The sequence below is a fragment of the Fusarium oxysporum genome, chromosome VIII (genome assembly GCF_013085055.1).
Source record: "Fusarium oxysporum Fo47 chromosome VIII, complete sequence".
Classification (NCBI taxonomy): domain Eukaryota; kingdom Fungi; phylum Ascomycota; class Sordariomycetes; order Hypocreales; family Nectriaceae; genus Fusarium; species Fusarium oxysporum.
This window is the reverse complement of record NC_072847.1, coordinates 3,392,206-3,405,446: the sequence shown is the minus strand read 5'-3', so window position 1 is coordinate 3,405,446 and position 13,241 is coordinate 3,392,206. Positions and strand designations below refer to the sequence as shown.

The 13,241-nt window shown below is 45.6% G+C and overlaps 4 protein-coding genes across 4 annotated transcripts; 2 read left to right on the top strand and 2 right to left on the bottom strand.

The window, feature by feature from the left end:
* Positions 1-305: 305 nt before the first annotated feature.
* Positions 306-3,608, top strand: FOBCDRAFT_263682 (uncharacterized protein; the record flags this gene model as incomplete). The annotated part of the gene is made up of 11 exons (XM_059611328.1): positions 306-414; positions 472-639; positions 708-859; positions 923-1,293; positions 1,334-1,494; positions 1,566-1,823; positions 1,887-1,995; positions 2,052-2,432; positions 2,499-3,003; positions 3,090-3,228; positions 3,319-3,608. The coding sequence occupies 11 exons, from the start codon at positions 306-308 to the stop codon at positions 3,501-3,503; spliced, it is 2,538 nt and encodes an 845-aa protein (XP_059465683.1). The 3' UTR covers positions 3,504-3,608.
* A 696-nt stretch (positions 3,609-4,304) lies between these two features.
* Positions 4,305-5,344, top strand: FOBCDRAFT_141453 (RTA1 like protein-domain-containing protein; the record flags this gene model as incomplete). The annotated part of the gene is made up of 3 exons (XM_059608126.1): positions 4,305-4,518; positions 4,605-4,853; positions 4,911-5,344. The coding sequence occupies 3 exons, from the start codon at positions 4,305-4,307 to the stop codon at positions 5,342-5,344; spliced, it is 897 nt and encodes a 298-aa protein (XP_059465682.1).
* Positions 5,345-6,689: 1,345 nt separating this feature from the next.
* On the bottom strand, positions 6,690-8,345 carry FOBCDRAFT_230435 (uncharacterized protein). The gene is made up of 2 exons (XM_054706637.2): positions 8,075-8,345; positions 6,690-7,968 (listed from the first exon to the last, which is right to left on the bottom strand). The coding sequence occupies exons 1-2, from the start codon at positions 8,159-8,161 to the stop codon at positions 6,805-6,807; spliced, it is 1,251 nt and encodes a 416-aa protein (XP_054562612.2). The 5' UTR covers positions 8,162-8,345; the 3' UTR covers positions 6,690-6,804.
* An 855-nt stretch (positions 8,346-9,200) lies between these two features.
* Positions 9,201-11,356, bottom strand: FOBCDRAFT_252589 (ergosterol biosynthesis ERG4/ERG24; the record flags this gene model as incomplete). The annotated part of the gene is made up of 6 exons (XM_054706636.2): positions 9,201-9,487; positions 9,572-9,894; positions 9,945-10,061; positions 10,127-10,241; positions 10,305-10,754; positions 11,350-11,356. 6 exons carry the CDS (start codon positions 11,354-11,356, stop codon positions 9,252-9,254), a joined length of 1,248 nt encoding a protein of 415 aa, XP_054562611.2. The 3' UTR covers positions 9,201-9,251.
* Between the last annotated feature and the right edge of the window lie 1,885 nt (positions 11,357-13,241).

Here is a 13,241-nt window from a genome sequence, read left to right as displayed (position 1 = left end):
CTAACCCTTACTAGGTCTAGTATATTTCGCCGGAACCAGGTCCCTCGGCGAGCAAGTCCTGTGTGTCTGGATACACGATGACCCCCGCATGACTTAGGGGTCCATCGCTCGGACTTTTAATAATGATTGACCCTCCATTTTTAAAGCTGGCCCCCCCCCCCCCGCCAAGCTAATTGTACACTCAGCATCGAAGCAGAGTCGAACATCACCAGACATCATCATTGCCTCTCCTCCGTTTACCGATCATCACCGAACTCCTCCTTTACCCACTCTCACCAAGCCACTCCTCTAGGTCACGGAAATAAATGTCTGTACACGCGACAGACAATGCGCTGCAGAGCGCACCGGCCGAAGATGGCGCTCTCTTCATCAAGGGACACGGTACTCACCTAGATACCGCAGCAGCTGTCAACGGTGAGTTTATAACAATTAAACCGACAGAACATGTCTGTTGATACCATCGCTCGATAGATGAGGCCCGTATCGACTTGACCTTTGACGGTAAAAGCTCTCTACAGCATGTCTTACAGAATGCGATGCCACCTGATTCCTACGCGAGCAACGTCGAGATCCGCCCTCATCTAGGTGCAAGAGCGCCTTGTACCTTGAACATTGTGCTACAAATTGTTGGCAGCCGAGGTAATAATAAGCTTCACTCAGCTTCAGATTTGCAATGGTATAGCTCATCATATTCTCCTGCCACGTAGGCGACGTTCAGCCCTTCATTGCGCTGGGTAACGAGTTGCAAAAGCACGGCCACCGTGTCCGCATCGCCTCCCACGATGTCTTTGCCGACTTTGTACGCCAGTCCAACCTCGAATTCTACCCCGCCGGCGGAGACCCTTCAGACCTCATGGCAGTAAGTGAGAGACCTATATCTAGCGATTTCGAGATTCTGGCTTATCTAATGCTCCGAATGAAGTATATGGTCAAGAACCCCGGCCTCATCCCCTCTGTTTCTTCGCTTATGGCTGGTGACATTAGCCGCAAGCAAGACATGGTTGAGGAGATGCTAGATAAGTTCTGGCTCTCGTGTATCGAACCAGACCCCATCTCGGGAGTCCCTTTCATCGCCGAGGCCATTATTTCCAACCCGCCGAGCTTTGCCCATATTCACCTAGCAGAGGCCCTAGGCATCCCCCTGCATCTCATGTTCACTATGCCTTATAGTCCTACCCAGGCCTTTCCGCACCCGTTGGCGAATATCAAGCAGTCGAACCTCGACCCGAAGCTTACAAATTACTTGTCGTATGGGATGGTAGAGACGCTGACATGGCAAGGGCAAGTATCTTGGTTGGTAGAGCTGTTTCATTATAGGCTGACTATAGCGCAGTCTTGGAGATATCATCAATCACTGGAGAAGGAAATCATTAAACCTGGACCCGATCTCGTCTACCACTGCGACTAGTATGCTCAGCGCCCAGGAGGTGCCGTATACGTATTGCTGGTCTCCTGCCTTGGTACCGAAGCCCGCCGACTGGCCCCCTTATATTGGTAAGTCACAAGAATTTATAGTCTTCGGCGCCCATATCAACGGCACTCGCAGACTAGCTGACTGGCCCCAGATGTCTGTGGCTTCTTCTTCCGTGAGGAACCACAGTACACCCCGCCCGACCATATTGCCCAATTCCTTCAAGCAGGACCGCCACCAATCTACATTGGCTTCGGCAGTATTGTCATGGATGATTCAGCAAGGATGACAGACTTGATATTGACGGCGTTACGAAGGTGTGGCGTCCGAGCCATCATCTCCAGGGGCTGGGCCAAACTTGGTGAAGGCAGTAGCGATGAAAACGCTATATTCATCGACGACTGCCCTCACGGTAAGCTGGCCGGATTACTTTCGAATCCTACCAAACTCTGTGCTGATGAATAATTGAACATAGAATGGCTATTCAAATACGTTGCAGGAGTAATACACCATGGTGGAGCTGGAACAACAGCATGCGGGCTGCTTAACGCTCGCCCTACGTTCATCGTCCCTTTCTTCGGAGAGTACGCAAATACATCTATCCTCCTACCCGAGTGCGACATGATTAACGAGTACCTAGTCAACCGTTCTGGGGATCAATGGTGGCTAAAGCCGGTGCTGGCCCGTTTCCCATCCGCCACAAAGAACTCAACGTAGACAACCTCACCAACGCTATAGAGACGCTGCTTGCGCCCGCTACAAAGACTGCAGCCATTCGTATTTCGGAAACCATGCAGACCGAACATGGCGTTGCACAAGCCGTACAGTCCTTTCATCACCATCTCCCGCGGGACACGCTTACGTGTGACTTGTTGCCTGGCGAGGTAGCCGCCTGGATGTACGATGCTAAGCGACTGAGCAAGGCTGACAGGAAGAAACATAAGAATGGATTGAGACTGTCTCCTAGGGCCCTGAGCGTTCTGAGTAACCGCCAGAAGGTTGACTTGACTAAGGTGCAGCTGTAAGTCTTAATGCCCCGCTCTTCCTATCAGTGATGAAAGATCGGGCTTGTTAACATACCGCCTAGGAATCATCCCAAGCCGGTAGAGATCGAAAATCATCGATGGGATCCCTTGACCGCAACATCATCGGCCCTACTAGGCTCGCTGGTTGACTTCTCCAAGGGCTTCGGAAGCCTTATGTCCGCCCCCGTTATCAAAGTCCGGCACGAGACTGCAAACCGGGAGAGGAGATATGCCGCCACAGCAGCCCTCATCAAAGATAATTCCCGGAGCGATAGCATAAGATCGACTGCAACTGGTACAGACACCCAAGACCAAGGTCTGGTAGAAGCGAACCGTGCAGCCTCGTCGAAACCAGGACGAGAGGCATCAACAACATCCTCCAACGCCGGAAAGTCCGCCGGAAAGGGCGTCTCCAAGATGGCCACGAGCGTTCTCAAAGGGTCGCTTGTTGACGTACCCCTCGCTCTTACTGAGGGCCTACATAATCTGCCCGAGCTGTACGGCGACAAGGTCCGGAAGCATAACAAGGTTACAGACTGGAAAAGCGGCACCGCTGAAGCTGGCAAGGTATGACCCCCGGGCTCTATCTAACCTCTCCGCCCATTGCTCGGCTTAGGAGCAAGACTTTGAAGAGCAGTAGTAACATGCTGTAGAACTTTGCGTATAACTTTCTCGATGCCACGTGGTGTCTGTTTAAGCAGCCCGCCGTCGGCGCAATCAAGGGAGGTCCCGTGGGTTTAGTAACAGGTCTCGGCAAGGCAGGCTTCGGGCTGATTGCCAAGCCTGGAAGCGGTAAGTTTAAGTTTTCCAACGTCCCGTGCCGTCTGTCTCAAGTAGGCAGTTGGGAATCTTTGCTGATGTATTTGGTGTTGACTCGGCTAGCCATGTTTGGTCTGCTCGCATATCCTGCCCTAGGCATTTACAAGAGTATCGTGGGGAGTCTTTCAAAGACGGAGAAGAGGGTTCTGGAGGCGCGGCTTGCGCATGATGCGTACTTTGCTAGGGTTGACCCGATCAGTGAGCAGGAGATTGCATCAGTTTTGAGCTCATTTGGGACTGGAAATTAGCACGGCCGTTTGAAGGAATAGCTATAGGATGGCATGCATTTGTTAAGATGAAGCTCTTGGAAGGTTATCTTGCGCGTTTTATTATTGGATAATAGCAAAAGCTGCGAATTGTACCTTGACCTGCATATATGACATATTATGGTGCTATTAGAGGGACTGCAAACTATAAGAATATACTTTGGGCAGTTAATTTAGGAAATTACTCTGTAGTTACTTTTTATTCCCTCCCTCAAGCAAACACGGCTGAATAGTTAGTTCTACACACGGTCATCTCCTTGTTCCTCGACCCCAGGTGCGACAAACCAGCCACATACGCCCGACGTGCCGTGCCGTGGCTTGAAAGTGCAAGGCTGCTGGGAGTGGGGCAAGTCGTTCGTTACCTCGTTTAATTGAGCGCACGTATCACATAAGAACGAGATACGAAGATAACGATATGGGGCTCGTTAAACTCAATACGATGGATTCGCCGTACAGGAATGCCCACCGAGGCAGTGAACCCCTCTGAAACTACAAATCGTTAGAGCTAAGCCTTCAAAATGGTTCGATAAAATTTGGCGTGGTCAAGGCGCGCGGTTAGCTGCCTCGTTTAGAGATAAGCTGTGTGCGCCTTGCTTGCCCCTGGCAGAGATCTACCCCTAAAGTACTTTAAATGAGAGATCGATGCTTCTTCTTAGGCTGTTCCCGTCTCCTGCCATCGTTCATTTTCATTTCTTGATCAACATCAATTTCCAAAACTTTGCTTTCTTTGCCTGCACCACTTCTGTATTTGCTTTACTGGCACTACTTTCATTAGTCGGCATCATGGATCTTCTCGATAATCTAGCACATGCTGCTCTCCACTCTATACGGGCCGAGGACCCGTCGGAGAACACTTTTAAAATGTATCACTACCATCCTACCGAGGCCGGTGCTATTGCCTTTGTGGTTTTGTTCCTTGCGACGACCTTGGCGCACACATGGCAGTTGTTCCGGTACCGTGTTTGGTTTGTTATTCCTATTATTGTAGGAGGTATTTGTACGTGTCTTCCACTCCCAGGTCTTAACTTAACCCCCCATCCATGCAAATCTTCAGAAAGCTAATCATGATGCCTGGGACTATAGTGGAGATGATTGGTTACGCCGCACGTTATGCCTCGGGAAAGGAAACCCCTAACTGGACCCTCACGCCGTACATCATCCAGGCCATCCTACTCCTTGTAGCGCCTGCCCTATTCGCCGCAACTATATATATGGAGCTTGGAAGAATTATCACTCTTGTCAATGGTGAGAGTCTTGCCCTTATTTCGCGAAAATGGATGACCAAGATCTTCGTTGTCGGCGATGTTCTCTCATTCTTTCTTCAGGGTGGAGGTAAGCATTACACACAACGCCTTCAAGCTGGCCTCAATCTCACAAGCTTTCTCACAGGCGGCGGATATCAATCAGCTGGCTCGTTATCGGCTCTCAGGATGGGCGCCAAGATTATCATCATCGGTCTCTTCGTCCAGCTTGCCTTTTTTGGCGCCTTTCTTGTCGTTGCAGTCAATTTCCATATCAACATTGTCCGCAGGCCGACCACTCGCTCGCGCATTGGCATCCCTTGGCAGAAGCACCTGAAGCTGCTCTATGCTACCGGAATGCTGATCATGGTGCGGTCTGTCTTCCGCGCTGTCGAATACTTGCAGGGCGATGACGGGTACCTGCTTGCCCGGGAGGGGTATCTATATGTCTTTGATGCATTGCTGATGTTTATTGTCATGGTGTTATTTAATCTCATGCACCCAGCTGAGCTATTTGTGGACCGGAGCAGGATCGAGAAATTTGCAACAGCAACAGAAATCGGCCTACGAGATCGCGTCTAATGGAGAGGTACTCTACTTGATTTGCGAAAAAGTTGGGATTCGAGGTCCTGGGTATGATGAGATAGCATTCAGAAGATCTTCAGGGCACCGGACCGCTTCAGCAGGCCTGAAGTAGATAGTGGTAGATTGAGGGTGATGAGAACAACAACAAAAGAAGACTGAACAAGACAGCAAAATCAAATACCTCTCAGTTGCAACTTGATTTCCTCCGGTAATCACAGTCCAATTGAGATAAAAAGTACATCAACAGATAGAGAATTAAATGATCATTTCAATGATACCAGGCATGGGCAAAAAGTAGTGTAAAATTGAGTGTGAAAAAGCATGAAGAAGCTAAAGTCCTGAGGGGATTCCATCCCTTATTTCTGTCTTCATTAACAGCCACATAACCCCACCAACGAGGCTAGACCTCTTATCCTGGAATGCTTGCCACATCCGTCATAGTAGACAACATTATATACTCAATCCTGAGATGTAACACTGGATCAGGACCTATCAGGATTATATGCAAGCCACAAACTGCGTATCCCCCTTATGGGTGTGCCTAACTATCTATGAGAGTATAGTTTTTATCTACTATTTAAAATATATAGGTTTACTTTTTTCTTTTAATATTAACCTTACTTTGATAATAAATGAGATATAAGATATAAAACATTAACATAGTTAATAAGTAAGTTAACCAGCATACTCTTCACCTTAAAAGCTATTCTTTAAATAATTCTTAAAATTTTAAATTAAGATTAAAATAACTAAGATTTAAATAACTTATATATATAAGTCTTTATATAAGTTATATTAATTTTCCTAGATTATTAAGAAAAAAAACATCTTATACTGCTATAAACTTTAAAGTCTATATATATTATAAATTACACTATAGTTTAAGATTTTCTATATAAACTAAAATACTTAAAAATCTTTTAAAAATAATTCTTATTAACACTAACTATACTACTTTTATTACGATTCGTGCCCGTAACAGCGCTGTAAGGCTTCCATAAGTAGCTATATGCACCACTGTAATTGCTACAATAGCAGTTATTAGCCAATCTTTTGCCTCATGGCGTAATGGTTAGGTGCAGCCGTTACAACATTAGGAAAATCTTTTTATTTAATTTTTAGCTAATTTACTTAAGCTTTATAATGCTATAGGGTAAGCTATTACTAGCTGCACAGTATGCCGGCCAACTCGCTTATCAACTATGTTATATTTAAAAATATAGCAACCTTACTTAATATTAAATTAATAGGTTATATAGTTGGCTTGGACCTTGAGATTTAATTGATAGCTAGTAATAATCAGGTCGCGAAGCAAAATAATAAGATAAATACATTATATTACAGCATAACATGATATAACAACTCAGGGGAAGTATTATCTTTATATTAATAAGATGATATCTAAAAACAAATAACTTTTACACACCATAGAAAAAGTCTTTACATTATCTGTTGATTTAAGCCAATCCTACTGCCTGTCGAGGACGGTCCATCCAAGGCTGCCAGTAACTACCTAATTGTTCATTAATTATTTGTACGATATCGCGGCCCCAGCCTTCCAAGAACCAGAAGTCATTAAGATCATGCAATAAGGCTCCAAAGTAAGCAAACAGAATCAGCGCTGGGGGCTGACGCTGTTGCAGCTGCATGAAATATTCGTCTGGAGCCCAGTGCAGGAAGACCAAAGGTGCTGCCCAGCTTCGATTGTAACTCCATTTCTCCAAAGTCTGCTTGTCCATCATTGTGAACTGGCTGGCATAAAGAAAGCATCTCCGCAGAACCTGCAATACCTCATTATAAGTTTCGTTTTGTTCGCTGAGTGCCCATGTTTCCTGGATCTGGTAGAGATACTCGTCCTCTGGCGATAGTTCGCGATCCATATCCAATTCGTTCCAGTTCCCAAGTTCGAGCAGGGGGCTTAACGGACCAAGTCGCACATGGTCGTATACGCGATGTAGAACGGCCCGCACTCCACGGATCATAGGAATCCATTCACTGCCAAGGGCGCGTGTGGTTGGAGAACTTGAATCTACTTCAGCAGTGTCGCTGCGGCTGGGACGTCCAAGCATGCCAAAGATGTAAATGATGTTCAATGCTGAGCTTACAAACAGACCCTCGCTGTTTTCGTTGGTTACGTGCAGTATATTGTCGCGGAACCCCTGCAGCGACGTGTTGTGGTGGCGAATTGCTGCCAAAATGCTTTCCTTGGTCCTTTCTTTTCTATACGCGAGATGCAAGGCAGCGAGGCTTAGAATGCCGTGCATCACGAACGGGTGACGTGAGGCGATGCGCGGGAATACAGTCTGCCAGCAGTAGTCGACCTGTGGACATCTGACAATGTCCAGGCTGGTTGAGATGGTCCAATGATGAAGCAAAGCCAAATCGTTCATGTCGAAGGTTGTCGTTGAGGTGCAATCTGGGATAGTTGCAACTGAAAGGCTATTCCCTGAAATCGGGACAAGTTTCAAGTCGGAGCATTGGTTCGTGGTGGCTGATGGAACGGGGCTATGGCTCTCTGATATGTTCCTGCTCTCCAGCCTCGATGAAGTTGCTGAGGCCGGATATATGCAAAGCAAACCACGTCGAATGCAGGACGAGCAGTCAGGTTTCTCTTCACTGCACTAATAAATGGCAAACAGTCGCCCTGTCAGCTAATGAGGGACGGACAAAGCAGATAAGATCAACCCGAAAGGTCGGAACCTTAACGCAGCGGATCTCGACTCCTACCTTGACGCGACGCCGCTTGCAGTCAATGCATCCGCGCCTTGACTTTGTATGGGCTCTGCGTTGGTTTGGCTGAGCTCGTTCCGGCATCTTGAATCTGCTGTGGGACGGTCTTATCGTTACGGCCACGGCAGTAGCCGGACAAAGGAAATCGATCAAGATGGAGAAAGGAAAAAAAGGCGGCAATGAACGAGATACGGGGAACGATGCGTCAAGCTGTTTCTGGAATTCAATGCTGTGGGGTCTCGTCTAAGCTCGTCTAAGTAAAGTAAAGGGCAGCGTTAATCTGACAGGGTTTTCTTCGGAAACTACGGATATTTAGTAATTTTTATGCAAGCTTTGTCCTAAGGCGCTATGACTACTAGTTCAGGTTGCTAGGCTGACTCGTTCAGCAGCCCTGGCGTCAGTGCATGGATGTGATTGCCCTGGGTCCTGCCACGGAGCTGCGCCTACTAGTGACGTGTTGTTCGCTGGTGCGTTTGGGCCATATTCGTGTTGGATTGGCGGCTGGGATGGAGCTCCACTTTCCTTTATCACAATATTATTCTTATATCCAGAAAAGGAGGGGAGAATGGAACCAACCCCTCCCTGACAGACTAATAAAAGAGAAGGAAGTCGACAACCAAGAATATCACAACATTCTGCTCCACATCTTATTACACTCACCCCATCGTATAGCTGCGTATCCAACAACCACGTCACCTCCTAGTTCAACTCCTGGTCACCAACCATCCACCTTCTCCACCACCAACCAGCACCATCATACTCTAGCTGTAATAGGACGTGAAAAGGCTCTTGCAATAAGACAGGTTAATACAAAATCGGTATTCTTATTATTTCTCTTTTAAATACTGCAACATATATGAAAATAATAGCTGGATGGATTTTTTTCTTAGTCTTACGATTCTCGCGGCTATGTTACGTGTGTACTGCAATTTTCACCTACTTACATAATACTCTTTAAGAATCACGCCCCTAACTGTAATCCTATTAAATACACTATACACTTATAGCTCCTGCTATAATAATTATATCCCAGTGTATATTAGTATATTCAAAGCGATTCATCGGACCTGACTAATTCCCTCTATCTAATGTTTCTAAGGTGTTACGTCACCAGCTGATTGGAGTGCAATTCCGCGCCTTAAACACTTTGTGGTTGAGTAGCTCGTTTTTCTTCTCACCAGACTCCGGGCAACATCCTCCATCTCACTAGCGAGCAATACTCCTTCCATTGAGCTCCATATTTGATACTACAGCGTTTTTCATCGCGATAACAACGGTGCCAAAGAATCCATGTCATGAAAATCGCGTAGGTCCAAGGAAGGAGGTGTTTGGTGCCACAGAGAGCACACATGGCGTATGCCTGCAGCAGGTCGCCAACGTAGTTCGAATGACGGGCAATTCCCCACCAGCCTTTTCATAAAGTTAGCTTGTTTCAAATTCTACTAAGTATGCCTAGTAGAGGGACTAGGAAATCTTATCTTGGTAATGTCTCACCGGAAAGTAGTAGCAAGGTCGTGTGTTCTTTTCCGTCTGCAGTTCTAAAGGTACAACGCATCACTTTGGCTTTTCTCCCCCAGATGTTGCAGTTGCCGTTACTCAGGCGGGAGCTTTCTTTCTGCGCGTTGGCGGAACGAAAGATTATGTAGCCGCCGAGGTCAACTGCCACAAGTGAGGCAACAGCCAGTGGTGAGAGATGCACGGGGTGACGAGAGAGGTATTGGGCCTGGAGCGTGTACATCGTAGGCAGCCAGGTAGCGGAGCCCCATGCAAGATAGAAACCGAAGTGGTCATGACATATATCAATGGTCCGGAGATACCTACGAAGGTTGTGAGTAAAGTAAAGAGATTCGTTGCGTGTGGAACTTACCAGCTCTCGTTGACGAAGAAGTCAACAACATAGACTGCCTGGAAAAGGTTGATAAGAACCATAGAGTTCGTTATATAACCATGAATTTGGTACTGGAGGGCTCCATATGAAATGTTGCTGCAGACCTCAGTCAGTGACCTTCGCAACACAGTTGGTTAGTAGATGGAAAGAAATGGACTTACATAAGGCTCCAACCAATGATGCCGGGACGACCGTTATGAAAAAGTTTCCAGTCCCAGCCCTGTCCAAAGCGAGGATTGAACTCAATACCCATTAAAAAGTCATAAAGAGCGGACCCTAGACAAGGAATACAAGTAATTAGTTCTGTGCTATCGTGAGGAGTGAGAAATCTCAACTTACCGCTGAATGTGCGATCTCTACTATGAGACGGAGCATGGTATGCCTTTACATAGGCGATGACGGACAAAATATACCCATAAGAGTTAAAAACGATAATGAGCGAACCCCAGTAGCGCGCAATGATAGACGGATCAACGGCTCCAGTCAGCCATAGTAGCGTAAAGACCGAGACTGTAATGGCCCAAGCTGAAAGGCCGTTGGTGTTATAGTGTAGTAGCTCTCCTCCAGCAGTCAACTGACCTGTGCTCATGCCAGGCAGGACTGTGTAGAGTAAGGCTTGGAACAATACCCAACCGACGTACGCGACCGCAACTATACCATTGGGGGCGGGCCCGTAATATTTCAAAAAATACAAGAAACCGACTTTGTGCATCTCTCCCAATGCGTTGAGGAGAGAGCCCCCAAAATACTCGAAGGCGATCCAGCCTAAGACAGTGAGGCTAGGAGGAACTGTAATCATGAAGATACAGGCTAAGTTGGATAGCCATGAGTTGCGCCTGTTTCGCCACGAAAGATCCTTTCTGGCAGCCACTGTATGGAAGGGTTCTTGGCAACGATTAAGAGAGGCTCTCCTCTTGGAGGCGGACGTAAGGCCCAGACGTTGCTGGGACCCCAGCTGTCTCTCGAATTCCATGTGATAAAGGTGCAGGGGGACGACAATGATACTATTATTCGCTGAGGCAGTGGAGGAAAATGAAGGTAATCCTATGAGAAGTTGTGGGAGAAGAGAAGGAATTCATTGGCGTGATGGCCTATACTTTATATGTATTGACCTAAACAAAGGCCCGACCTCTTACTCCTGTACGACCGACAAGTCAGGAGGACCAGAGAGATCCATGGGCTTGAATGAGTACGTATTCAGGAGTTGTGGCGGTGTGAATGTGGCATGAGTTACAGTCTTTCAGATGGCTCGAGCTCAGAAGTTGAATCGCACTTGTAAAGTCGAGGCTCATGAGGCTGACTCGTTAACATCGGAACTAGTACGAGTTTTCAATCGAGACGTTGGTTTTAGAATGAGAGGGCGCATGGCCCACGCAACCTCCACCCGTCATAGAGCCAATGGGGTTTCATGATGCCTAAATCTTAGGACACGCATGGGATGAGACACTCGGCCCCACGTGTTTTCCACAACATGGAAAAAGCGAGCACTGGTTGGCGTCCCAGCCCAGATAGGAAAGGACCCACTGTCAAACCCGAAACTGCCCTGTTGCGCTCAGTCAAATATCCAACACGGTTTTGTCTAGGCCGTTTCTCGTATTTCGTTCCTCGCGATCTCTCTCGGTATTCACTGTCTATCGCATAGGGTGAGAGATATAAATTGGCGCCTAAGGATGGGCTCCACTCGTTATTACAGAATATGAGAGAAATTCGAAAGCCCCCTTAGAAGGAAATACTAAAGTATTGCACTGAACGTACTTGAAGTGTTAGGTTAATGTAATGTGGAGTAGTAAATAAGCGCTAAGTGTTAGGAGCTGAACCGTTTATTCTCATAATGTGTGGACGCTAATTGTATTAACATTCTAGAGAGGCTATGCTTACCTCCTAAGCTATTAGAAAATATACCGCTATTTATATTCAATTTTCTTTATGATAACGGGAAGGAAATAGTATATAATTTGCTATTACTATTAAGACAGATCTAGTAGAATATAATATTGATATTATATAACTATTAGTTACCCGGGTGAATACAGCTATTAGTAAGTTTGAATATATTAAATTGGCTTATATCTAATATACTTAGAACCGGATATCCTTTAAAAACCTATTGTATCTCTTTAACTTTAATGTTCTTACCTTGAAATAAAAAGTATAGGCCTATGCTTATATCCTACTATTGCTTTATGTACCTGCTTTAGTTAAAAAATTTAAATAACATATATAATAAGCATGCCAACCAGACAAGTATACCAACCACTGCACTATGTATTATTGGAAATCCTACCTTAGAGTATTTCTTTTATTATAAATAAAATAATTAAAAATTTAACAGAATTTTGATTTTCTTTAAAATAGTATAGTTAAATATATTAAGAATTCTGTTTTTAAACTTTTAGCTATTGTATTTTATATAAAAAGGCTTAATTATATACTATAAATAAGGCTTTTATATATTAATTATAGTGGGCTTTTGTTTTAAAACTTTAAGAAAAATAATATAACTTAATTAAGACTTATATATAGGCTATTAAAATCATAGCTATTTTAGGCTTATTTTAAGCTTTTTATAAGCTTTTAAAAACTAGATTTTAAGGTGTATAGGACAGTGGTCGGCATACTTGTCTGGTCGGCATGCTTATTAAACACGTTATGCTAATAGTAATATAAGATAGACCTGATTTGTGACGGTTGGGGTTCCCAAGGGATGAACTAGTCTGTACTAGGTTTATGTTGGCAGATGACGTAAGGCGTGGTGCTGAACGGTGCGAGGTGTCACGTCTCTTAATAGGCAAGTAATGCGTGTTAGGCTTATTGCTGTAAAGAAGTTTTATTGATAGCCGGTGAGCTAGAATCTATGAAAGTGCTAATGAATGTGATCTATACACTGAAGGTGGTCGTATGGCTCAATGTGAAATGAAGGTGATCCCGTCTTAGAGCTTCGTGATCCAAGTGTTGCACTGGATGTGCTTAAAGTGGATTGAAGGTCGGGTCATTCATAATTAGCAGCAGTAGTGAGTTGATTGGTTCTATCTTCTGTGTGGGATATTCCATCCTACAGGTTTTACTTTAAATCACCCAGCTTGATTACCAAGGGCTGTTGTTCCTGAGGTTCGTTGATACCTTGCCCGGCCTGTGACACCAAGTGATCCACCGGAAGAGGATCGTAGCTGGGAGTGGTGATCCTGATATGATTGGTGAACATTGTGGGGGCCACGCGACGTAGCCGCGGGGGTCTTAACACTAAGGGTAAAGAATATAACAAACTGGTGATCTTTA

Excerpts from the sequence above, each read along its gene's own strand:
- FOBCDRAFT_230435 (XM_054706637.2), bottom strand. The coding sequence starts at position 8,161 with ATGCCGGAACGAGCTCAGCCAAACCAACGCAGAGCCCATACAAAGTCA. Across the intron at positions 7,969-8,074 it reads GCAAGCGGCGTCGCGTCAAG|TGCAGTGAAGAGAAACCTGA; the intron begins GTAGGAGTCGAG and ends GCCATTTATTAG.